The sequence below is a fragment of the Glycine max genome, chromosome 9 (genome assembly GCF_000004515.6).
Source record: "Glycine max cultivar Williams 82 chromosome 9, Glycine_max_v4.0, whole genome shotgun sequence".
NCBI lineage: Eukaryota > Viridiplantae > Streptophyta > Magnoliopsida > Fabales > Fabaceae > Glycine > Glycine max.
This window is the reverse complement of record NC_038245.2, coordinates 41,687,651-41,714,765: the sequence shown is the minus strand read 5'-3', so window position 1 is coordinate 41,714,765 and position 27,115 is coordinate 41,687,651. Positions and strand designations below refer to the sequence as shown.

Here is a 27,115-nt window from a genome sequence, read left to right as displayed (position 1 = left end):
ATCATCCTTATATATAAGAAACAAAATTTGATGAAAGATCAATATAATCTTGATTGAAATGTTATTTGGCGGTAACTTTCTCTCTAATTGATTTTTATTATTATGATTGTTTAAATTAGAGATTAGAGATGAGACAATGTCCCTTTATCTTATATATAATATGATATGATAGGGGGAAATAACAAAAGGTTTAATCAGTGGTTAGGATGATAACACCCAAAGTCCATATCTTGTAGATCAAGTCTTGTAGGTTGGCTGTTTTATAGACGAAGACTCCAAACATTATTCCTTCAAATCAGCAGAATTAGATTGTGATTGGAATCACTTTCCTCTAATCAAGCATCACCTTTACTGATTTTATAGAGTGCATCATTTTTTACAACTCCAACTTATCACATAACGTTTTCTCTTTTAAATCATATGCTTTGTCTTGCTCCTTTGTTTCTACTCTCCAACAGTAATAGACAAAATCCTCAATTTCTTCTTTAAAAGAGCATTAAATCTCCTTTGATCTTCCAATTCTCACAGAATCTCTCAACAGCTCGAAAATTGAATAAATGCTGATACACCCTCTTCTTTTTTTAATCCTTATTTCTGAAAAATTATGAAAAGATTTCTTTTTGTTCCTTTGTCTTCTAAACTTCTGAATCAAAAACAATCTCATATTTTCAATCCTTAAAACCATTTTATTTTTTTGTTTAATTCTTTCATTTTCCCACTTCTGTATTCATCTTTTTTGTGTCTGTGAAAGGAATATGTGGTGTTATGTGCTCAGAAACAAGTCCTCCCCGTCTCTCTTTCTCCCATGATCTCTCTGAACTACAAGTTTTACCAATGAAACAAGGTGCTCCTTGTAGAGACACATTGTTGCATGACTCAAATTCTGACTTCGAGTTCATCACAAGCACCGACCTTGAGTTCGAATCGTCTTCAGCAGATGAACTCTTCTCTAATGGGGTGATCCTTCCAATTCAAATGCAAGAAAAAACCACAGCTAGAAAACTCACTCACCATGTGGAATCTCCTCACCCAAAACTTCCTCCTCGTCCGTGTGCCTCAAGTGTTGACAAAGTGAAGAAAGAAACCATTAGAGAACTCCTAGATGTGAATTCTGATAATGAGAAGAAGCCTCATTCCAAATCCTTTTGGGGATTCAATAGAAGTAAAAGTCTCAATTGTGATACAAAGAAGAACTTGGTATGCTCTTCACCTCTTTTGTCAAGAAGCAACTCAACAGGTTCAGTGTCAAATCCAAAGAGAGTGAGTTCAAACAAGCATCCATCAGCTGCTAAATCATCATCATCATCATATTCATTTTCTACCTTAAATATGTATCCTATGCAAAAATCTCCTTCAGGTAAGAGTTATGGAGGGTCTTATCCCAATGGCCTTAGGATTAATCCTGTCTTGAACGTACCGACACCTTGTGTTTCGAAGGGAAGTGCAAATCTCTTAGGTTTGGGTTCATTTTTACGTGTTGGGAAGGTTAAGAAGAGCAAGAAGTGATTTTTTCATATGCTATCATCATCATCTTCATCATCATCATGTCATGAATTCATCTTGGTTCAATTTCATAATCATTGTTTGCTATTGAACAGACAAAGAAAGTGAGAATTAATAAAGTCTAGTACTCTAGTTACTAATTAGCATGGCAATCAATGAAGTTGATTAAGCTATATGAAGATTGAAGATAATGATTATTAGTATTAGAAATTAAAAGACTATTGTAACAGATTATGGATCTTCTGCATGCCATGTCCATTCAGATAAAAGGGTCCCCAGCTTGGGAGACAGAACAACGGGAATCCATCTTTAGTGTTTTGTCCCATTTTGTTTTCTTCTGTGCTTCCTCCCAATTCATAATTTCTTTTGGTGCTTATTCAGATAAGCACCGGTTTTTATTTGAGTAATATTGCCCCCTCTATCTATTTAACTAACATTTTGTCTCCAATTGCATAAATATGACGTAAGGTGTCAGTTTCATGGGTAAACAAACAAATCATTGATGAAACCTTGTGGAAAATTTGGTATATGAATTAGCTTTTCCCTCACTTAACTTACCAAATCATGGACCATCCTTTGGTTTGTCTGACAAGACATTAGACACATTAGTTGGGTGGTTAAGAAGAAATGAAAAGAAAAAAAAGATGGTGGATTAAATCCCTCCTAATAACAAAAAATTAACAAACTAATCATTAATATTTAACGAATAAAAAAAATTAGACACATGTAGTCTTAAGAGTTGATGTGTTTCACATAGAAATATATTGAACAGTTCAAGTTTTTTGTGTTGTGCATTGGACAAGTAGAATTTGTGTCCATAAATGATTAGTTTCGACATGAACAGGTGTCGTCAGTTTCTCTAGTAGTTGAACTAGTGAATTTTGTTTCACATTAGAAAGCTTAAAGTAAATTGAGTAATGATCAAGTTTCACTAATGCACTTCCATAATCCATGGTGGTTTACACACAGCTTTAGAAATCATATAAATTAATTTACTAAGTCGAGAAACTTCTATTCATTTAATTTTCTTTTCCATAATGTGCGGGGTTTGGATTGGCGCAATAATAACCAACATTGATGAAGTTAGACTTTTTGTAATGATTTTTTTTTGGAGGGTACATTTGTAAAGGAATTTGAAGTCAACGGATTATGGCCTTCATGATTATACTAGGTAGTTAACAAAGTGAATTGTTGGGATCGTGAATAAGAAATGTTCTTAAAAGCCAGAATGAATTTTCAGTACAAGGTTGGAAGAGATTAATCAAATTGTAAGTGGGGGAAAATGAGAGAAGAGGATTGCACACAAATCTTCAGTCAACTATCAATCTTGTAATTCAATTGGGGGAGGTTGACATTCACTTTAAATATGAATAGTTATTTAAATGCTTGATCACAAGTCTTACTGATAGAGTGATAGTACTATAAATATAACAGTGCTTCCTCACATAAATTAACTAATCTATTGTTTTTCATTAAATTTTTTAAGTTTAGTCAGGAACTCAGGAAGCCAATAGCTCGTAACAAAATCAATTGTCCAAACTCAAACAATAATGAAACGTGGTGTTGGGAGCTAGGGATTGATTATTTTTTGTCACTTTTATAAGCAAAATATCAATATGAATTTCTTTCAAAACAATTTATCGCCATGGATCACTTTTGCCATTGACCGATCAAAATTAATAATTTGATTGGCAAATTTAAAAAAAAAACATAAAACTTGACATGTTCTTTATAGTGTTCTTTTTAAACCTATTGGTTAAATATGTTATTTTGATGGATCAATTATAAAAAAAAATCCTATGCGGATAAATTGTTTAAAAAAAATTCATATTAATATTTTCTTTATAAAAAAAAACCCAAAATGATCCATTATTCTAATAATTGGGTCCAAACTCAATCAATATAAAAGTGATTATCCACATAATAGTTGTGTAGGTATGGGTATTACGGATTTGGGCCGGATCTGAGTATAAATGATTATCCACAAAATTAGAATGTTGCTAGGTGTATCCAGTTGGTGTACCTAGCATTCTAAAAAAATGATAAAATTGTCCTTGCTTGATTTTCCTCTTACAGATCAAGTTGATCCGTAAGAGAAAAAATAATAATTTATTAATTATACAATATATTTAAAGATATTTATTTTATAATATAATTTATACATTTAAAGATATTTATTTCATTAATTATAATATAATTAAATATATTTATTTATTTTATTAATTATAATATATTTATAAATATTGATTTATTATAAATAATTAATTTTTTAATATATTTTTTTAGGATAAATTTGTTTAGAAGATGATATTAAAATATTTACTCAGCCCCATTATAATTATTGTTTAAGGTTATTTTATACATATTAATAAAAATCAATAAATACATAAAAGATAATAATAATTTTATAAAATTAATATTATCATCATTAATTTATTTTTTACTTTTATAATTAATCATATCATTAATATTATAAAGAACATAAAAAAATAATTAGTATTATATTAAAAATTAAAATACTAACTATTTATAATACATTTTTTTACATGATCATTAGTATAAGAGGAAAAATAGTAATTATAAGAGAATTTAAAAATATTAGTACGTTATATTAAATAAGGATCTTAGATAACGAATGATGTCCATTTTTTGTTTAATTTCTTTTCTACGAAAATATTAATTTATTTTTTTGTATGACCTCTACTCATGATGTCCATTTTTTGTTTAATTTATTTTTTTCTACACCCTTTTCAACTTCTTTATTTCAATTATATTTAAAGTTATATTTAAAATTATTTTTTATTAGTTGGTAAACTAAGTTAACTAGACCATTTATAATAATTTACATATACTATAACTAAGTTAAATAGACCATTTTAATAACACGCGTGTATATAGACACAAATGGAATACACAATCAATGGAAATAAATAAAACTAACATTACTAATGAAAATAAATAAAACCAACAATACTCATGAAATGGGTTCATGTACAATATCTGTATATACATGGAATATCAATATAAAATATGTAAATAAACTATGCCTGATTCGTGCGCCGCCTGCGTCTAGACCTAACATATACTAGATGATCCTGTGTCACACTCTTAGCCAACCTGAGGCGTTCTTCGATCACCTCATGTGTCGATGAGTCTGGCGTGACCGCCCCTTGACTCAGATGGCGCTCCAACCTCTCAACAATGTCATCATAAATTTCCTGTTACATACAAAACAAACTGATTACACAAATTATTATGCAAATATTGAGGTAAATGACGTAAATTATTAGTATTACTTACCACTGCATGTTTAGGCTCCTCCACAGATGTCGATGATGCTCCTGGCTTCAGCACGTGAGAGATATCCGTCTGCGGGGCCTGAGGGATGACTCGGGACTGTGGGGCGTGACCATGAGGCAGAGGATCTGATGTGTGGCCTGGTGTCATGAAAGGATGCGAGATGTGGAAGAACCAGTCCATGTAGTCACTAGCACAACACACACCTCACCTACAGGAACGATATGATCCGAGTAGTGCATCCACCTATCGTGTATATCATCATACGACACCCATGAATCGATAGGAGGAGCAGGAATGGTCTGCGTGTATCCAAACTGCCGCATGACCCTCTCTGGTTGGTAATAAACAGCAATAGGCCCCCACCGCAAGAGACCAGAATAGCATGATCTGACGTGGAAGTCCCGGACCGATCGATACTCTCCATACGGGATCCAACAGACATCCAGAATCCGGAGTCGGTCCAAGTGCTCCATGTACGCCGGCGTACAAATGCTCTTCACAGTCTTCTTCGTTGCAATCCACCTACGCGCATGCGGAGAATCCTCGTCGTACTCCTGATCAGCAGTGGAGTCCGCGACTGATGTAACATCAAAATTATAAACATTAATAATGAAAGTGTAACAAAATTTAAAGTTGAACATTGTTGAGGCTGAACGAATGAAAAACATATTTGTTACCTGCAGTAGTGTGATGTAACCGCCAAGTTGTCGGCTGTGGCTCATAGATGCATCGTTCAGCTGGTCGTACATTGCACCAAAGCAACCACTCCCCAGGCGTACCTCTCCGTCATACTGAGGTCACGAAAGGCCTCTAAGTAGACAACATGTACATTGGTTGCACTCTTGTTAACAAATAGAGTGCAACCCAGAAGATGAAAAAGATATGCGCGAGCCGCAGCTATCCAATGACCTGCCTGGCATCGGCGCTCATATATATCACGTACCCATTGCAGGCGTATGTACGGTCCACGACACTGGGCTGTCTCAGCCCTGACAGACTCTGCAGAGACCATCAATAAGTCCACCAGCATCTGAACGTCATCGTCCACGTGCAAGGGCTCAAAGGCGTGTAAGTCGCCAGCCACGGGAAGATGGAGAAGCGAGGAGACGTCGTCCAGCGTGATGGTGAGCTCTCCCACTAGGAGATGGAAACTAGACGTCTCCCGGTGTCACCGCTCCACAAACACGGACAAAAGTCCCCGATTGTCGGTGTCTACCGAACACGCGATCAGAGGACTTAGTCCTGGACCAGCAACAAGTCCCTCAATGGTAGGGACAGGCCTGCCTAAACTATGGACCTTCCTCCCATGAGAGGATAACTTCAACTCAGGACGCTCCTGAATTGAAGTATAAAGGAACACAAAATTCGTTAAAATCATCATTTAAAGAAAAACTAATTTCAATCATAAAGTATAATTTACAAGTAATCTGAACTACAATAAACTTGACCCTAATGATGATAGGCCTTCTCATCAACAAGTTTCGTATAATCTAGCCTTCATGTACACTTGTGGTTCATGACAAGTTTTGTATAAGCTAGCAAGTACCAAAGAATTGTTCATGAGAAGCCTTCATGAATAAGCAAGTACCAAAGAATTGTTCTAGACATGGGAGTGATAAATATGTAAAGTTTGATGTTCATATTGATGATGATGAAGATAATTTGAGTGAACCAAATCAGACAGAGTTTGTGGGATGACAAATTTGTTGATGTAAAGTTCTCTCTGCTGGGATCCATTCTCTCAAACCTTCTATTAGTGCTTGGAAGTTCACTCCTCTTTGGTGGTAGCCAATCTTAGGAAGGAGCAACGATATGACAAAGTATATAAGGCTTCTTACCTTTTGGTTTCATAGTTTGAAAATTGGTTATGTTAATAAGTAGCTCCCTTAGACTATATGGAAATTTTTAATTGTCTTAAACTAAAAAGAAATTGTAATAAAAAGATGTAAAACATATATTGTTTTTGTGGATATACTATCAGAGCTCCCTCTCATTTGTTTTGGGTAGCTTTTCATATTTCTTTAGTTTTCTGGCTTTTCTGAATATACTCAATCTGATTGGCCATGCTATATAGATTAAGTGCTTCATTGTTAACTCAATTTGATTAGCTTATGGAAGTGTAAATTTCATCTAATGTATCTCTATATCGAAGGTGGATTTTGTTAAATGCTTTGTTGTTCTTCTGACATTATTGCTGGTGTTATATATTCTATTTCAGGTTTAAAAGTCGAGTAAAAGTTGGTTGTTGTGTTTTGTATGCCTTTCAAAATACCAAATGTGAGCTCATGTTTAGTAGGATGCAAGTATCTTTGTTTTCTGAACAGCCTGGTATATATTCTAAACATCTTTTATTTTTTGTTTTTTTTTGTGACATAATTCTTGTATATCTTTTATTTTCAGCTTTTACTGACATAATATTTTTAATTGTTTCATGCTCTTAATTTTTGTATTAATCTTAATTGAACTATAAAAAAAGCATATCTTTGGCACTTGGGTACGGGCCTTACTTGGGAGCAGCCACATTTTTGTTTAAAATATGCTTTTCTATTTTGAAGCCTTATAATAGCATGAAATTGTCAGAAAATGACAATTTGTGGTGGCTTTAAAAATCTTAAGAGCTCAATTACAAATATTTTACAAGATCAAGGACACAATTACTATTTGTTTAGTTTAGGGACCTAAATAAAAACTCCTAAATAGTTGAGGGAATTAAATTAACCTTGAATGAACAGAAACAGGCAATTTTTCACATGGATATGTAAATAAAAACACCAAAATTCCTAATTAAAATGAAGCTGTGACTTTTACGGATCACCTGATCCGTAAAGTATGTTGAGTAACTTACGGATCAGCTGATCCGTAAGCATGTTCTGGATCATGTTGATTCGGAAGCTGCTTACAGATCACTTGATCCGTAAGTTACTCAACATACTTTATGGATCACTTAATCCGTAAGCATATTCTGGATCAAGTTGATTCGGAAGATGCTTACGGATCAAGTGATTCGTAAACTACTAACAAATAGTTTATGGATCACTTGATCCGTAAGCATATTCTGGATCAACTTGATCCAGAACATGCTTACGGATCAGGTGATCCGTAAATTATTCACAACAACTTTCCGTTTACGCCATGGCCGACAACACTGAAAGCAACAATGGAAGCAATAACAAACAAGAAAAGGGACAATAGACCTTACCTCGATGAAGAACAGAAGAGCAGAACCTCGTGGAAGAATGGAAGAAGCGCACTCGAAGAAGGGAGAAGCAGTAGCTCGCGCTGGAGAAGCACAACCACCTTGCGCCGGAGAACGACTCGCGAAAGAATGAGGAAGGAGGAAGAAAGGGCCCTCGGCAGAAGAAAGAAGGAGAAGAGGCTCGCAGAAAAGAAAGAAGAAGAAGAGGCTCGCGGAAATGCTGGCTCGCGGGAAAGAAAGAAGAAAGAAGGAAAAGAGGCTCCTGGGTGCACAACTTTTTTTTTTTAAAATAATAAGGGCATTTGTGACTTTTCACAATAAGTACTGGGTGCACCAACAATAATGTTGGGTGCACCTAGCAACACTCCCCAGCTTATATGCTCAGCGATTAATGAACCACTTAACAATTTTTATATAAAGATATCCTATTGCACCTTATCAACTTTTCCTGTATCCCATCACATCTAATCAATTTTTGTCCCTGGAAATTAAGAAAATAAGATATGTCGAGTTTATCCCTTATAGATTATTATATAACCCTTGCATACCTAGAGACACAGATAAATGTTTTTCAAATTAAAAAAATGATAAGCAAATTATTATTTATTTTAAAGAAATCTGTTTTTTTTAATAAATCTGATTTTTTTTTGTTACAAAAAGAAATCTAATTTGAAACTGAATATTATATTCTATTAAATTTTTATTGTCCAGCTTGTTTCAATTTCTTAACTTTTGTTTCAATCTTGATTTTTTTAAGAAATCTTATCTCAATATTATATTTTATCAAATTTTAAGTTATTATATAATCAACTTTTATCTCCTAAATTTTTTAAATTATAAAATCAATGGCAATTGTATTTATTTTAAAAAATTGTATCTAAATATTATATTTAATCAGATTTTAATTATTGCATATTATTATTTTTTGATTTTGTTAATATCTAATTATTAAATTCTATTTTCTTGTAATTGATGAAGCTCTGAATTTTCAAATCTCATAAACAAAATTATGAAAATGCACAATAGTAGTCACCAGGTACGACATTGACCAGAGACAAAAGTTGAAAAATACCGCATCACACACGAAAGAAAGTTATTTTCAATTTTCATTTTATATTTAATGCTTTAATAACAAGATAACTTCGTAATAAGATAAAAGATAAATTTTTTATTGATTATTTGTTAGTATATATTGCAAAAGAAGAAAAAATTGTTAAAAATTACTATAAGCTCAATTATTGATTATTTCATAACATATAAGAAAAATATTATGTGTTTTGATAAATCATTAATGTAATTTAACATATTGGAACATCACATTATAAATATTTTATACAAAAATTGATGACATATAATTGTTAGATAAATTTTATATTTGTGATTGATCTCCCTCCTTATCTGGGTGTGGATCTGTCCCTACACCGTAAAAGAAATCTACAACAATATCATCTCTTATATGAGAAAAAATATATTTTATGATATATTGGAGTGTAAACACCTGGATATAAGAAAAGATGAGAGAAAATATCTAATAATATAATGTGATAAAAAAAATTTTAGAAAAGGATCAATAGAATGTTAGTATATTATGTCTAAATATCATGGCATGTAAAAATTAGTACACGGGTGATTGGAGGCGTATGACATGATTAATGTAGATAGATACTATGGAAGAAGATCCAACGTCATACGCGCCGTGGCAAACAGTTGAACAAAATGGGTCAATTTAATATAAGAGAAAAGTATAACGACTTACAAACTTGATATCATGTTCTTTCATCTGCCTCTTTTCACAATTTCATATCCTTTTATTAAATAATAAAATTCCTATTTCTTTTCCATTTTCAATCATTCATTCATTCCATCAATATCTCCCGGATTATCCGCTCTCAGAATCTACGTTTTTTTTCTTCTTCTTTTTCCCTTATAGTGCCTTGGCCATTGACAAATTTTTCTGCTTCTTTCTCAACTGTTTCAACTGTTCACGGTTTATTCGCCACGCGAATTTACTTATGAATTAATTCCCACATAGATCAGCAGTTTCCAAATAAATTCTTTTGGCACAACCCAAGATTTTCTTTTTGTTTCTTTATAAGTTTCTGTCTGATCTATGGCTTAGTTTTTCTTCTGTTGGTTGAGGAATTTGAGTTGTGTTGAACAATTTGATTCATAGTTTTCAACTTTCAGTTGATTCTTTCTACATCCTAGTCATAAACAGCATTACCCTTTTGGAAGATCTTTCTGGGGTGCTCTATACTTTTCAGCGTGGTTAAAAAAGTAGACTTTTTTTTACCTCAAGATTCTGGTTCTGGTTCCATTTGAGTTTGATTACGTGATAAGGAAGCTTGTGGTTCTTGTGATTGAGGCAAAGAACTTGCCACCGACGGATCCTAATGGGTTGAGTGATCCGTACGTGAGGCTACAATTGGGGAAGCACAGGTTCAGGACCAAAGTGATCAAGAAGTGTTTGAATCCAAAGTGGGATGAGGAGTTTAGCTTTAGGGTGGATGATCTTAATGAAGAGTTGGTTATATCTGTTATGGATGAAGATAAGTTCTTCAATGATGACTTTGTGGGTCAGCTTAAAGTGCCAATTTCAATTGTTTTTGAGGAGGAGATCAAGTCCCTTGGCACTGCTTGGTATTCTTTGCAACCCAAAAGCAAGAAGTCCAAGAACAAGGAATCTGGTGTGTTACGCTGCTGAACTGTACTTTCCTCTACCTTATCCAATAGTTTGCTGCTTACCTAACATTTGAGTGGCCATGTTTGTTCTCTCTCTCTCTCTCTCAATTAGTAGTTTTGTTGTTTGGTTATTTTATAGTGGCATTAAATTGCTCCTCAAATGATGTTTGGTCATTTCTTGACATTAATTTGTTGCTACTTGCTAGTGAACTGCTAATTTTAGACTATTTTTTTTCTTAAAAAAAAAGTATCATTGGAGGACCAAATTGATATTCAAGAATCAAATTGATGTTTCTAAAATCCTTCTAAGATGAAATGAGGGTTTTTAATATCATTTTATCAAGTCAAAGTCGTACAGTTGCTGTATTGGTTTTGAGCTTAAATTCTGGCTGATAACATGATGTAAATTGCATGGTGTCTAATTTGAGATTATGGAATATGAATCATGCATCTCAAAGGGTCATTCGCCTTAACACCCTCAGGAAAATAATGTGGTCACTGACTGTGAACATGAATATGTGAATCATGGTTTTGGTGTTATCTTGAACTTAAATGCTGGCATTATTTTCCTTTTCTTGGCAGGTGAGATTCGTTTGAGCATATATTTTTTACAAAATAATGCAACCATGGAGTCAAATGATAGTGGAGATCTATTATTACATCCAAGAATGACAGAATTGCCATCAAGATCTTCCACAAGCCCTTCAAACTCATCTTCTCCTGTCAGGGAAGAAATTACATCTGCTAAGGATGAAAAATCCAGTACACAAAAAACAATAACTGGAAGAATTGCTCAAATCTTTAGTAAGAGCTCTGATATGTCTTCAACTGCATCCCGTAGAAGCATTGACTTGTACCAATCTGAAATTAGTAAAGTAGAAGTTAGTGAGATGAAGGCTGAGGATCAGTCCTCTAATGAGACTTTTGAAGAAGCTATGAGAAAACTTCAGTCTGCAGATCAAGGCAGTGAAATTCCTAGCAATTTACCAGCAGGGGTGTTTATTGATCAACAATATGTCATTGCACCAGAAGACTTGAACGAGCTACTATTTTCATCAGATTCAAATTTTCTCAAGTCATTGGCTGAAGTACAGAGCAATACAGAACTCGAAATAGGACCTTGGAAGTTTGAGAATGATGGGAAAATCTTCAAAAGATTAGTTACTTACGTCAAGGCTCCTAGTAAACCTGCTGATCTGTATGCCACTTTGTTATCTCAGACTATTAAACCTGCTGATCTGAAGGACCTTAGTTCCAATAAGGAACAAGCTTTAGCGTCATTACATGCAGAACCTGAATCAGATTGGAGGCTTGCAGTGCAGTATTTTGGTAACTTCACAGTATTTGCAACAGTTTTCATGGGGTTGTATGTGCTTGTTCACATTTGGTTGGCTGCACCAAGCACAATTCAAGGGCTTGAGTTTGGTGGGCTTGACTTGCCAGATTCAATTGGTGAATTTGTTGTCTGTGCAGTTTTGGTTCTTCAAGGTGAATGCATGCTGGGTATAATCTCACGCTTCATAAAGGCCAGAGCACAAAAGGGTAATCTCAAGAGTGTTCAGTTACTTCACACTTAATGAATTTGGCTTTCCTTTTTCTCCCTGACTTAGTGTTGCTTTTAATGAAGTGACTATGAGTTTGTCACTCTTGTCTTTTGATTGTTTAGTGCCCATTAACTTATTTTAATGCCCATGCTTTTAATTATATTGACCTTTTTGGTATTCCAATATTAGGTAGTGATCATGGAATCAAAGCACAAGGAGATGGGTGGTTGCTAACTGTTGCCTTAATTGAAGGAAGCAGTTTAGCTTCTGTTGATTCTAGTGGGTTGTCTGATCCCTATGTGGTGTTTACGTGCAATGGAAAAACAAGAACTAGTTCAATCAAGTTCCAGAAATCTAATCTTACATGGAATGGTGAGTGTCATGTCATCATTTATTATTTTCTGTTTTACAACTTGGATCAAACCTCTGAAACCGGTGATCTAATCAACACATGATCTGTATTATATATATATATATATATATATTTTGTTTAAGAACAATATCTATCTTTGCAGAAATATTTGAGTTTGATGCAATGGATGATCCTCCTTCTGTGCTGGATGTGGTAGTTTATGATTTTGATGGACCTTTTGATGAAAAGCTGCATCTCTAGGACATGCTGAAATTAATTTTCTAAAAGCAAATATAGCAGATCTTGCTGATATATGGGTTCCCCTTGAAGGAAAGTTGGCATTGGCATGTCAGTCTAAGCTGCACCTAAGAATTTTCTTGGACAACACTAGAGGTGGTAATGTTGCAAAGGACTATTTAAGTAGAATGGAGAAAGAAGTCAGGAAGAAGGTATTAAAATACTTATGTTCTCTTTGGTGTACTCCTGTTTTGTCACCCTTCTTTCTGACTCATTCTTTTGTTTTAAAAAATTGTAGATTAATTTGCGGTCTCCTCAAGCAAATTCAGCATTTCAGAAACTGTTTGGGCTTCCACCTGAGGAATTTCTCATCAACGATTTCACCTGTCATTTGAAAAGAAAAATGCCCCTGCAGGTGTGGTTATTCTGTTATGTGATATTGAAATTCATGGTCAATTATTCTACTTTGGTATTTACTGGTACTTGCTTCTTTTAGTATCATCTCATCATATTGTGAATATTTGTCTGCAGGGCCGCCTATTTCTATCAGCAAGAATAATTGGATTTCATGCAAATTTGTTTGGAAATAAGACAAAATTCTTTTTTCTTTGGGAAGATATTGAAGACATTCAGGTTATTCCTCCTACATTCTCATCAATGGGGAGTCCAATAATTGTCATAACTCTTCGGAAGGGTAGAGGTGTAGATGCAAGGCATGGTGCAAAAACACAAGATGAACAAGGCAGGCTGAGGTTTCATTTTCAGTCATTTGTGTCTTTCAATGTTGCACACAGGTAGACAAGGGACATTATATAACATCTGACGAACTTATTTCCTATATATCTGCAACTCGTATGAAAATCTCTCCAATTGTGTGCTTAGCCTCTTTTTTCTTTACCCTGTTTGCTAGGGTCTATAACAACACCTTTAAAGGTTTCTACTTTCCTCTTTGTTGATCTATTTTCTTATGTTTTAAATCTAATCACCAGTCAAATACTGGGAACCATTCTCCAAGCTTGATACGTACTAAAGAAGAAAAAGCAACCCAAAATAGTTGACTACACTTCATAATTTAGCAAAAAGAGAGAATGAGAGAGTGTGAGAGAGAGAATGAGAGCGAGTGGACAACAGTGGTCAGAGGGAGAGGAAAACAGAGGGAAAGGGAGAGACCGAGAGTGGGATCCCAAAACGAACTACGACAACAACAAGCTTGGTCAATTTCAGAGGTATCACCACCATAACTGGAGGGATAAGGATGACATCACAACGTTTTACTTCACACGCTTCCACGAACACATAATTGAAGAGGATCTTTGGGCTCAGTTCAAGAAATGGGGGGACGTGAGGGAGATTTTCATCCACAAACACAGGAACAAAGGAGGTACAAGATATGGTTTTGTTAGGTTCAAAGGGGTACTGGACAAATACAGACTAGAAAAACAGCTTGACAACATCATCTTAGACGGACTCAAGATGTATGTTAATATTCCAAAATACGGGAGAGGAAAGGCGAGGGTCAAGGAGTGTATCTCCAAACTTGGTGTCCTGAAGGAAGGCCATAGCAAGGAAGTTGAGGCTGGGCGACACAGAGCAGTACAACATAGGAATCCACAGAAGTTATATGCCAAGGTGGTCTCCACTATCCAAATGGATGACGGTAAGATGAAGCACCCCAAACTCCCACAACTGAGATACGTTGACACCCACTCCTCAGTACACCTTCAAGTGGCAGTGGGGGAAAAGAAATGGTTCACAGATGCATGGGTGGGCAGGTTTAAGAAATTGCGGGCTCTGGAAAGGATAGAGGATGACATACCTTGGGAGTTAGGTGTGAACGTCGTGCCGAAATATCTCGGCGACAACATGGTACTCCTTCTTGGGTTGGCGGACAACAAAGCAGAGCATATCATCGCCGAAAAGACTCAGCATGGCACATCTCCATTCCACTCACTAGAAAGGTGGAACCCGACGATGAGACTGGGTCATAGACTTGTGTGGGCCCAATGTTGGGGTATCCCCATTGAAGCATGGGACTTAGGGAACATTCGTAAAATTGTGGTGGCCATTGGAGAGCTTGTTGAGGTTGACGACGATGTTGAAGAGATAAGGAGGATGGATAGGGCCAGAATCCTCATCAGGACCCCGTGGAAACCGTTCTTCCATCACACTGTTTCAGTTACCATAGGCAAGGAGCTTCATCAAGTGGTTATTGTCGAGGAGGGGGCGAGCAACGACGGGAGGCGCAATTTCTCGGGTCGAAGACCGTCATACTCATTGGAAGAGCTTGATTTCGATGGTATCGACGGAGAGTCAATGATATCTCCATACTCGCCCCGGTACGAGATCCGGCATCAACCAAACAACCCACATGATGACCCAGAAGCTATCGTAGACAGCGATGGTGTTCCCCGCATAGGCATCGGTATACCCATCGGAAGAGCAACAGACCCACCGGAAGCAAACCACTCCGACGACCTCGGCGGCAACCCTCTGAACGCGGCTCATGTGCAGTCGATCTCGTGCCGGGGGAGGAAAGCCTCCCCCAACGAAGACACGGTTCCTGTCGCTACCGACAAACCGAGGTCCCCTTTACCCAAAGGACCTACAACAACCAAAAACCAGGGAAGCTAGGTAATACTCCCCAACCTCGGAAATGGCTCGCGTATCTCGTCCGAAAGGGTTATGGAGCAGGAAGGAAAAGGCAAGGGATCAGAGACAACAATCAACAATGGGGAAATAAATGTAGGTGAGGCACAAAAAAGGAAACAGCAAGGGGAAATTGAATCACTGACAGAGACAGTTGTTCACCCAGAAGCTACAATAAGGGAAATAGTTGTTGAGGATGTCCAATTTCAAATGAGAGTTGACCATGTAACTCCCTCTGGGCCCTCCCACTCACAGCTGCCACCTCCAATTGAAACACTGGGCCCTCCTCAACATTTTTGATCTAGCCCATCTTATCAAGTTAAGGACCATGAATTGTTAACACCACCAACAGCAAGGGGAAATTGAATCACTGACAGAGACAGTTGTTCACCCAGAAGCTACAATAAGGGAAATAGCTGTTGAGGATGTCCAATTTCAAATGAGAGTTAACCATGTAACTCCCTCTGGGCCCTCCCACTCACAACTGCCACCTCCAATTGAAACATTGGGCCTTCCTCAACATTTTCGATCCAGCCCATCTTATCAAGTTAAGGACCATGAATTGCTAACACCACCAACAGGAATCCAAGACTTACAAAATGCCGAGGATGGGCCAAACAATGGGGTGGGCCTTCCTGAATGCACCACCACAAATAGCTTTAATCAAAATAATGCAGGCCCAACGTATCAAACAACTGAGGGTAATAAGTAGTGGAAGGTGTTTATTAGGAGAAAGGGGTGTAAACAGCAGATGGCCCAAAAGGACCTTACTAATGGAAAAGCTACAAAGTCTATATTTTCGGGAATTAACCCTCACACAGAATCCATAGGAACAGCCACATCAAAACGATCAAAAGAAGCCGACTCACAGATACCTATAAAATCCATTGGAGCTGATGAAGGGCAGATTGAAGAGGCATTAACCCAATGGGAGCTTGCAAAACTCATGTGGGTGTCTACAGATTCAGAGCAGACAACAATCATCCATAAAATTATTGACATGGAGACCACAGACAAGAAAGAGGCTGAGGATTTGGGTGACAAAAAACCTGCATCATGAATATTGTTTCCTACAATGTTAGAGGGCTTGGGAAAGGGGTCAAATGGGCTGCTGTTCGGAGGCTTGCAAGAAAAAACAAAATGGACATCTTATGTATTCAAGAAACAAAGAAGGAGCAAATCGATAAACCTATGTGTCAAGCCTTGTGGGGAGACATGGATGTTGTTTGGGAATTCCAACCAGCAATAAATACAGCAGAATGATTATTGTGCATATGGAACGAACAAGCTTTCAAAGTTGAAAGAAGAGTAAAGGGAACATGATACATTCTATTGGAAGGGGTCTGGACAAAAAAATCAGAGGCTATTCATAGTCAATATATATTCCCCCTATGACAGCCAAAACAAAAGAGAACTATGGGAATCACTTATGCAACTGAGACAACAGATCCCTGAAGGAATGTGGTGCTTCTTGGGAGATTTCAACAGCATTAGGCATCCTTCTGAAAGACAAGGTGTGTCTCACAGGGGAGTGGAAGTAGCTAGCATCAACGATTTTAATGAATGGATATCTGAAATGGAGTTTACTGAAATTCCTAGTGTGGGGAGGAAATTCACTTGGTTCAAACCAAATGGGACTTCGAAGAGTAAACTAGACAGATTTCTCACATCCCATGAGTGGCTCCTAAAATGGCCAGATTGTACCACCTTTGTCTTGGACAGGAACTTTTCTGATCACTGTCCCATTCTCCTTAGTGCCAGCAACACTGATTAGGGGCCAAAACCTTTTAAGGTTTTCGACTGTTGGCTGAAGGATAAATCCTTTGTTCAGACAGTCATAGAGTGCTGGAGAAATGCCCAACCAAAGGGGTGGGGAGGTTATGTTCTTAAAGAAAAAATTAAAAACCTCAAGGAGATATTGAAGTCGTGGAACAAGGTGCACTGCGGAGACACACTCAACAAAGTACATAAGATTGAGGCAGAGTTAAATAGCTTTGAAGATGCAAGTTCTACTAGACAGCTGAGTTCTCAAGAGTTGGTGACCCGCAAGAAATTGCAGGAGAAGTTATGGGCAGCAGCACACTCCCACAAGTCCTTGATGAGATAAAAGGCAAGAGTGAGATGGATTAAAGAAGGGGATTGTAACTCACGCTACTTTCACTTGATAATGAATGCTAGACATACAAACAACGCAGTTAAAGGCATAATGGCTAATGGCTCATGGGTAGATGACCCTAGAAGAGTGAAAGAGGAAATCTACAGATTTTTTGAGAACAGATTCATTGAACCTGAACAACACAGGCCAATCCTAGATGAAACCAGATTCTTTGGGATTGATCAGCAGCAAAATGACATGTTGGTGGCAAGCTTCACTGAGGAAGAAATAAGAGCGGCTGTTTGGAATTGTGGAAGCGAAAAAAGCCCGGGACCGGATGGTTTAAATTTCAAATTTGTTAAACAATTTTGGGAGATGTTAAAGCCCGAAATTAGCCGGTTCATTGCTGAATTTCATGCTAATGGGGTATTTCCGAGGGGCACCAATGCATCTTTCATTGCTTTGATCCCAAAGGTGAAGGATCCACATCATCTTAATGAATATAGACCTATCTCATTAATAGGCTGTGTTTACAAGATCGTGGCTAAACTCCTAGCACATAGACTGAAGAAGGTGTTGCCAAACATAATTGATGAGAGGCAGTCAGCTTTTATCACTGGAAGACAGCTGCTGCACAGCGTTTTGATAGCCAATGAGGCGGTGGAAAAAGGCGGAACAAGCCATGCCTCGTTTTTAAAGTGGATTACGAAAAAGCCTATGACTCGGTCTTGTGGAACTTCCTATCATATATGATGAAGAGGCTAGGATTCTGCCTTAAGTGGATTAGATGGATATAGGGTTGTCTCAAATCAGCCTCCATGTCTCTCCTGGTCAACGGTAGCCCCACAAATGAATTTTATCCCCATAGAGGCCTCAGACAAGGTGACCCTCTAGCGCCTCTACTCTTCAGTATTGTCGCGGAAGGACTAACTGGACTTATGAGAGAAGCACTGGACAAGAGCCTCTACAGCAGTCTCATGGTGGGAAAAAACAAGATACCAGTCAACATATTATAATATGCCGACAACACCATTTTCCTTGGTGAAGCCACAATGCAGAATGTGATGACAATAAAATCCATGTTGAGAGTTTTTGAACTTGCGTCCGGTTTAAAGATAAATTTTGCAAAGAGCAGCTTTGGGGCAATAGGTAAACCTGATCATTGGCAATAGGAGGCAGCTGAATACCTTAATTGTAGAAATTTGACCTTGCCATTCCTGTAATTGGGTATCCCAATTGTGGATAACCCAAGACGTAGTGAGTTTTGGGATTCCATAATCAGAAAGTGAGAGAAAACTAGCTCCTTGGAAACACAGACATATATCCTACGGGGGGAGAGTGACTCTCATTAATTTTGTCCTAACCGCAATTCCTATTTATTTTTTCTCTTTTTTCAGGGTTCCTTCAAAAGTAATAGTCAAACTGGAAGCTATTCAACGTAAATTTCTATGGGGCGGAGCACACGAGCATAGGAAGATTGCATGGGTAGACTGGAAGACAATATGCCTACCAAAAGATAAAGGTGGGCTGGGAATCAAAGACCTTAGGACCTTCAATGCAGCTCTGTTGGGGAAGTGGAGGTGGGAACTTTTCCACAAGCAGAAGGTACCATGGGCCAAAGTGATCGACTCAAAATATGGTAGGTGGAGGACATTGGAGGAAGGAAGAACAGGCATTCATGACTCACCATGTTGAAAGGACCTAGTCTTAATTCACAACCAGCAGCAAAATAGTGTCCTTAAAAGGGAAACATCTTGGAAGGTGGGCGGCAGTCAGAAATTTAGGTTTTGGGAAGATCCATGGACAGCTGATGAATTGTCACTAATGGAGAAATACCCTAGGATGTATCGCATTTCATGCCAACAAAAGCAATTGATGATGCAGATGGGGAGTAGCATGAACAATGGGTGGGAATGGAAGCTCACTTGGAGGAGGTCTCTTTTTTATGCTGAAGTAGAAATGGCAGACATTTTCTTAGGAGAGATTTCACAACAGCAAGTGGACTCATACAGGGAAGACACCTGGATTTGGAAACCTAACACATGTAGGTATTACTCAACAAAAAGTGGGTATAACTTTATATGGGGTGAAACAACGAGAGCAAGCCTGAATTTTGATTTTCAGGAATTATGGAAACTCAAAATTCCAGCAAAAGCTGCAGTATTCGTTTGGAGGCTCATCCGAGATAGACTACCAACAAAGAAAAATCTTAGTAGAAGACAGGTGGTGATGAATGACGTGTTGTACTCATCCGAGATAGACTTTGTAATGCATTTTAATCAATGGTCATCGAATCTCAAGGAAGGGTTTAGAAGCTAGGAAGGACTGGGTGTGGATGGATTATGTAATATATTAGAGTGTTTTCAGCTAGGTCCAGCTTAAATGATGGAACCCAGCTGGTTGAATAACTACATATATGCACCCATAGTACCACTAGTACTATTTCAATCTATAATATATATATTTTTGCTGAGCAAAAAAAAAATGTTTTAAATCTAATCCTTTGAGGTTGTTTGAACAAATGTATTGTGTTAAAGATGTCAACATTAGCAATCTACAATTGCAACTCTTTTGGTTGATTCATATGTGATGGGAAACACCAACACTATTTTCCTTTCTGTAGACTTAAAATAGACACTTAGTGGAAACGAAAAAAAAAACAAGAACAAAGATGTTCAATCATGTTCTGACCTTCCATATACTCCAGCTTGACCAAGTGTCTGACAAGATGAGCTTTATTCCTTGGCACCTTCTTTTGAATCAAAGATTCAAGCTTTGTCCATAACTTATACGCATTGGTACAAGTTGATACATGCTCGAACAAGTTTCGGTCAATATACTTACGAATCATAGCTACAACCTTCCGATTAAGGAACTCTCATTCGTTGTCATTCTTCCCCTCCGGCTTATTCTAATGGGTGATTGGCTTGTGCAAATCATTACAATATAGATGGTCTTCCATCATTAGCTTCCAATATGAATAATTTTTTGCGGTTAGCTTGAACATATCTCCATCATGAGTGACAGCTCCCTTCATCTTGAATCACACAGGATAATAGCTCCCCCCGAACCAAGCGAGCTCTGATAGCACTGTTGGGAAACACTAGCGCTATTTCCCTCTCTGTAGACTCAAAATAGACACTTGGCAGAAACGAAAAAAAAAACAAGAATAGAGAGTAGAACAATGTAGAAAATCCTTTCATTGTGAAGGGTAAAAACCACGAGACTATTAAAAAGTAGGATTACAATGACTCTCTCAATACAAGAGAATATCTTTCAACCTCACCTAACAAGGATGGTTTACAATTTCTCTCAATTCTCATCAAGTGTAGTGGAAACTAAAACTCTCTTTCTCACTATCAGTCTTGCTTTGCTTCTCTTTGGATGGAATAAGATGTGATGCTCCAACTTTTTACAAGCCTTCCTATTTATAGGAGAGGGGTTTGGCTTCCTTCAATAGTAAGTGGTGGATGTCAATAAATGAGTTACATTCACAAAATTCCTTGTAACTCTAATCTTCACTTTCCTAAGTGGAGTGTGTAGGTCTCAAGGTCAAAGAAACCAATTCCAAGCCCTAGGAAAGTGCTCCACAACTTCCTATCCATGCCTTGGAATGTACTCATCAATTTCCTATGTATTTAAATTTGCATGTTTACTTGAATGTGAATCAACCTTAATTATGGAGGAATTTCCAACAAATATCCCCCTTTGACATAATTGGTGTGCACCATTATACCAGCACCTTGATAGCAGTCTTCAACTTTCTTAGTTGGTATTGTCTTGGTCATCATATCAGACCAATTAAAGTCTATATGGATTTTCTTTAACTTCAGTTTCTTCTTATCCAACACCTCTCGTATCCAATGATAACAGATGTCAATGTGTTTGGAATATGAATGAAACATGGGGTTCTTAGCTAAGTGGATGACACTTTGATTATCACAGTTTACAAAATAATCATCTTGATCATGTCTCAACTCATTTAAGATACACTAGGGTGTGAACATAAGTGATGGCAAAGTTGGTTATCAAACGGGTTTGGGTGTGAACATAAGTGATTATCCACAAAAATTGGGTATTTATGTATTATGCTAACCAAGTTGGTCCACATAATACGTCCATTATATTTTGTAACTAACATTTGAATTTTTTTAAATAAATTTTTAATAAGTTAAAAAATTCTATTTGTAATGCTTTATAATTAGGAATTAGAATTTCTTCAAAAAAATAATTAGGAATTATAATAATTTTAAGTATTTTCTTCAATTAAGTTGCATATGTCAATGCTCGTTTTTTTTTTTGGGGGGGGGGGGGGGTCTTCATTAATATTAGTATTAGATTAACATTTTTTTAGTGTTTTAAATAAACGCATAACTATAAGCATTATTTAAGATCAATAAAATGCGGGTAATAAATTCAAATATAGATATTGAAGTTAATACTCCCAAGTATAGTCCAAGTAAGGTTTTAAAATGCGAATGTAGAAATAGATATTATGTGTCCGTACTCAAATCCTAACCATTAATCCATTACCATCCTAGTTAAATTTACTAAGTTAGTGCATGTTTGTTAACATTTGGAGCAAAATGAAGTTTACAAAAACATCCATACCCTTTCTTTTGTAAAATTGAGTTTATGGACCATTAAATTTACTTCAAAATTCGTGCATCATATTTTGAGCTGAAATCTAAGCATGCACTTAAACATTGCGTGTTGAGTGCTGCTAGGTGCACCCAGCAGTTTTGCTGGTACACCCAGCAATTAGTGTGAAAAGGCAAAAATGCCCTTCCTTAATTTAAAAAAAAAACGTAACCTCTCTCTCTCCCTCCCTGCGTTTGCGCTTCTCTTCTTCTTCTTTCGGATCAGTTCTCTCCTTCTTCTTCCTACTTCTTCATCTTCCTCATCTTCCTGCTTCATCACATTTCTTCTTCTTGCTGCTTCTTCTTCCTGCGCCTTCTTCTTCCTGCGTCTTCTTTGTGGCTCTTCTTCTTCTTCGTTGAGGAGGTGCAGTGGTGGTGCGAGGAAGCTTCCGCGAAGAGCAACGGTCGTTTGCACGTCCACCGTCGAGGTCAGGCCCGTGAACTTGACATTTTTTTGCTCCAATGTTGCCGGTGATGGCGGAAAACGCTGTCGAAAATCGCTGGGAGCTTTACGGATCAAGTGATCCGTAAGGTATGTTGAGTAGTTTATGGATCACTTGATCCGTAAAATACTCAACATACTTTGCGGATCACCTGATTCGTAAAACTCAGTTTGATTTTAATTAAAAAATTGTCAAATATTATTTGATACCTCTGAATGTATGCTAAATATTTGATAAATAGTGTCATGAATATCTACTGTTTCATACAAATTGCCATGAATGTATGCTAATGATTGATATCCCTATAAGCTAACTTCCATGTGCTTCCATATAAGCCAACTTCCATGTACTTCCTTTAACTAAGTTATGACCAATAATCTGCAGCTTCTTGTACCTAAATTCATACCTTAGATAACAATCTGCAACTTCTTGTACCTAAATTAGAGGAGAACAACAATGAATAACAATGTGCAGCTTCTTGTACCTAAATCCAAATTAGAGGAGAACAACAATTAATAACAATCTGCAGCTTCTTCTACCTAAATTCATACCTTAGATAGATGCATATACTTGCAATTAATGGATTAAACTAGGAAATAGGAATTTGACATGATAGAACTGGGAATTTGGCATGATAGTAGTTTGCTTAGAACCTCTGAGCCTGTATGTGAAGAAATGCATTTGGAATCATGAACCAACTAATGCTAATACTAATTCAATTCCCAAAACCCTATCATAATCATGGTTTTATATCAAACTTTAGAGCAATAAGCATTTTGGTCATCAATTAAGCAGCCATTCTATCACCTAATGCTAATACTAATTCAATTCCCAAAACCCTATCATAATCATCAATTAAATTTGAAAAACTGAAAACATAAAAGGTAGAGAAACAAAACACAAATTCTCAATTAATAAAAGGGACTTTAAATTTAATCACAACCTCGAGATCCTTGAATTGACTTTGGGCTACACTAAACATTCTTAGCAACAAATGAAAACTTGTTTTAATTTCTCATGACTTTTTTGGTAACATAAGGAATTCCTTGTTCAACAGTGAGCTTGCTAAGAGCTTCAATTATATGGTCATGAAGTGATCTGTCAGGGGACTCAATATGAGAGAATATGGATACCATTTCAGCTTCATAACCTGAACCATTCCTGCTTCCCATGTGTGAATTCATTCAACACCTATGGAATAAATCATTCTACATGTCAATTCTCTCTTCCTGATTGGCTCAACATTGGCCAATCAAAGTCTTGATACACAAATATAATTAATGTTATAGACGAAAAGGAAAATTTAATGAAGAGATAAGCAATCCATTCATTCCATTTAATGCATGGAGACATTTATAAAACAATCCATTTAATCCTCATAAGGAAAATTTTACCCTTAATTCTCGCAACAAAGTCCTAAATTCTTTGATCCATTGAATTTTGTTTCTTCTTTAGCCTGAATTAAATTGTCCATACTCTACTGATGTTAGTATCAATTAGAGGAACACAACCAAAACCATGTTGTCCCAAATCAATGTCCTATATGCGTTAGACGCATGAAATTTGAGAAAATGAAATGAATGATGGATTTTGAGGTACTCATTTGCAGATCATGGTTAGGACCAGAGGATTAGGTCGTGCCTTAGGTCAGGTCACTCGCAGAGGTGTGGGCAGAGGAGATCATGATGATTCCGATGATGCTCCACAGCGTCGATGACCTACTGCATCCGCACGGAGGCATCGAGTTGCTGTGACTGCGGATCACGTCGATGAGCCAGTCATCCCTGACCCAGACGTTCAGGATGACCCGATGGGGGCACCAGCTGTTGTGGAGGACATTCCTGCGGACGCAGGCTCAGAGGCGGCTGAGGATTAGCCTCAGGAATTTCCGGATGGTCCGAGCTACCCATCTATGCTGACAGCATATGCGGATCACGTTGCTTGCAGCGTATGGACGGGAGAGGTATTTATACTATTTATTTTTAGTTACTTGTAAATTATACTATTAGTTTTCCTTTAAATGATAATTTTAACGAATTTTGTGTTCCTTTTATACTTCAATTCAGGAGCGTCCTGAATTGAAGTTATCCTCGCATGGGAGGAAGGTCCATAGTTTAGGCAGGCCTGTCCCTACCATTGAGGGACTTATCGCTGGTACAGGACTAAGTCCTCTGATCGCGTGTTCGGTAGACACCGGTGATTGGGGACTTTTGTCCGCGTTTGTGGAGCGGTGGCACCGGGAGACGTCTAGTTTCCATCTTCCGGTGGGTGAGCTCACCATCACATTGGACGACGTCTCTTCTCTTCTCCATCTTCCCGTTATAGGCGACTTTCACGCATTTGAGCCCTTGCACGTGGATGTTGCGGTTCAGATGCTGGTGGACTTGCTGATGGTGTCTCCAGAGTCTGCTAGGGCTGAGACAGTCCAGTGTCGCGGATCGTACGTACGCCTGCAATGGGTACGTGATATATATCAGCGCCGATGCCAGGCAGGTCATTGGACAGCTGCGGCTCGTGCATATCTTATTCACCTGCTGGGTTGCACTCTGTTTGCTAACAAGAGTGCAATCAATGTCCATGTTGTCTACTTGGAGGCCATTCGGGACCTCAGTAAGACAGATAGGTACGCTTGGGGAGTGGCTGCTTTGGTTCATATGTACGACCAGCTGAACGATGCATCCATGAGCCACAGTCGACAGCTTAGCGGTTACATCACACTGCTGCAGGTAACAAATATGTTTTTCATTCATTCAAGCTAAACAATGTTCAACTTTAAATTTTGTTACACTTTCATTATTAATGTTTATAATTTGAAAGTTACATCTATAGTGCTGGATTTACGAGCATTTTCCCTCAGTTGCGGAGTCCACCGCTGATTAGGACTACGACGAGGCTTCTCCGCGTGCGTGCAGGTGGATTGCGACGAAGAAGACCGTGAAGAGCATTCGCACGCCGTCGTATAGGGAGCGCCTGAACCGACTCCGAATTTCAGATGTCTGTTGGATCCTGTATGGGGAGCATCGGGAAGTCCAGGACTTCCACGTCAGATCATGCTACTCCGGTCTCTTGCACTGGGGGCTTGTTGCTGTGTATTACCGACCGGAGAAGGTCGTGCGGCAGTTTGGTTACACGCCAGCCATTCCTGCTCCACCTGTCGATTCATGGGTCTCGTATGATGATATACACGACAGGTGGATGCACTACGAGGGTCATATCGTACCTGTAGGTGAGGTGTGCGTGGTGCTAGGGGCGTGTTCCAGTGACTACATCGAATGGTTCTTTCGCATCTCTCATCCTTTCATGACACCAGGCCACGCAGTAGATCCTTTGCCTCATGGTCACGCCCCGCAACCCCGAGTCGTCCCTCAGGCCCCGCAGACGGATATCCCTCGCGTGACGGAGCCAGGAGCATCGTCGACATCTGCGGAGGAGCCCAGACATGCAGTGATAAGTAATACTAATAATTTACGTCATTTACCTCAATATTTGCATAATAATTTGTGTAATTAGTTTGTTTTATATGTAACAGGAAGTTTGTGATAACATTGTTGAGCGGTTGGAGTGCCATCTGAGTCTAGGGGTGGTCACGCCTGGCTCATCGACACATGAGGTGATCAAAGAATGTCTCAGATTGGCCAGGAGTGTCACACAGGACCATCTAGTATACGTTATGTGCAGACGCAGGCAGCGCACTGATCAGGCTTAGTTTATGTACATATTTTACATTGATATTCCATGTATATACAGATATTGTACATGAACTCATTTCATGAGTATTGTTGGTTTTATTTATTTTCATTAATAATGTTAGTTTTATTTATTTTCATTGATTGTGTATTCCATTTGTGTCTATATACACGCGTGTTATAACTTTAAATATAATTGAAATAAAGAAGTTGAAAAGGGTGTAAAAAAAATAATTAACCAAAAAATGGACATCATTCGTTATCTAAGATCTTATATAACGTACTAATATTTTTAAATTCTCTTATAATTATAATTTTCCCACTTATACTAATGATCATGTAAAAAAATGTATTATAAAGTAGTTAGTATTTTAATTTTTTTATATAATTCTATTTATTTTTTTATATTCTTTATAATATTAATAATGATATGATTAATTCTTTATAATATTATCTTTTATGTATTTATTGATTTTTATTAATATGTATAAAATAACCTTAAACAATAATTATAATGGGACTGAGTAAGTATTTTAATATCATTTTCTAAACAAATTTATTCTAAAAAAATATATTAAAAAATTAATTATTTATAATAAATCAATATTTATAAATATATTATACTTAATAAAATAAAAAATAGATTTAATTATATTATAAATAAATATGTTGTATTTAAAAATATATTATAATTATTTTTTCCTCTTACGGATCAACTTGATCCGTAAGAGACTTCCGGATCAGCTTGATCCGTAAGTCTCTTACGGATCAAGTTGATCAAGTTGATCCGG

At 37.2% G+C, this 27,115-nt stretch overlaps 3 protein-coding genes and 1 pseudogene across 3 annotated transcripts; 3 read left to right on the top strand and 1 right to left on the bottom strand.

Annotated features, from left to right (window-relative positions):
* The first annotated feature begins 304 nt into the window (after nucleotides 1–304).
* On the top strand, nucleotides 305–1,577 carry LOC100805883 (uncharacterized). Its single transcript, XM_003533314.5, has one exon. It carries the CDS (start codon nucleotides 766–768, stop codon nucleotides 1,504–1,506), a length of 741 nt encoding a protein of 246 aa, XP_003533362.1. The 5' UTR covers nucleotides 305–765; the 3' UTR covers nucleotides 1,507–1,577.
* A 3,369-nt stretch (nucleotides 1,578–4,946) lies between these two features.
* LOC102666029 (protein MAIN-LIKE 1-like) lies at nucleotides 4,947–5,833 on the bottom strand. The gene is made up of 2 exons (XM_006588229.1): nucleotides 5,551–5,833; nucleotides 4,947–5,380 (listed from the first exon to the last, which is right to left on the bottom strand). The coding sequence occupies exons 1-2, from the start codon at nucleotides 5,831–5,833 to the stop codon at nucleotides 4,947–4,949; spliced, it is 717 nt and encodes a 238-aa protein (XP_006588292.1).
* A 3,911-nt stretch (nucleotides 5,834–9,744) lies between these two features.
* Nucleotides 9,745–26,464, top strand: LOC100805345 (C2 and GRAM domain-containing protein At1g03370-like; annotated as a pseudogene).
* Nucleotides 24,551–26,344, top strand: LOC102666165 (protein MAIN-LIKE 1-like). The gene is made up of 4 exons (XM_014761719.1): nucleotides 24,551–24,601; nucleotides 24,705–25,364; nucleotides 25,519–26,082; nucleotides 26,168–26,344. The coding sequence occupies exons 1-4, from the start codon at nucleotides 24,551–24,553 to the stop codon at nucleotides 26,342–26,344; spliced, it is 1,452 nt and encodes a 483-aa protein (XP_014617205.1).
* Nucleotides 26,465–27,115: the final 651 nt, after the last annotated feature.

Coding starts and splice junctions, on each gene's coding strand:
- LOC100805883 (XM_003533314.5), top strand. CDS start 766: ATGTGCTCAGAAACAAGTCCTCCCCGTCTCTCTTTCTCCCATGATCTC.
- LOC102666165 (XM_014761719.1), top strand. CDS start 24,551: ATGCTGACAGCATATGCGGATCACGTTGCTTGCAGCGTATGGACGGGA. Junction 25,365..25,518: donor GTTACATCACACTGCTGCAG/GTAACAAATATG, acceptor ACCGCTGATTAG/GACTACGACGAGGCTTCTCC. Junction 26,083..26,167: donor CGGAGGAGCCCAGACATGCA/GTGATAAGTAAT, acceptor TATATGTAACAG/GAAGTTTGTGATAACATTGT.
- LOC102666029 (XM_006588229.1), bottom strand. CDS start 5,833: ATGCTGGTGGACTTATTGATGGTCTCTGCAGAGTCTGTCAGGGCTGAG. Junction 5,381..5,550: donor AGTGGTTGCTTTGGTGCAAT/GTACGACCAGCT, acceptor ATGTTACATCAG/TCGCGGACTCCACTGCTGAT.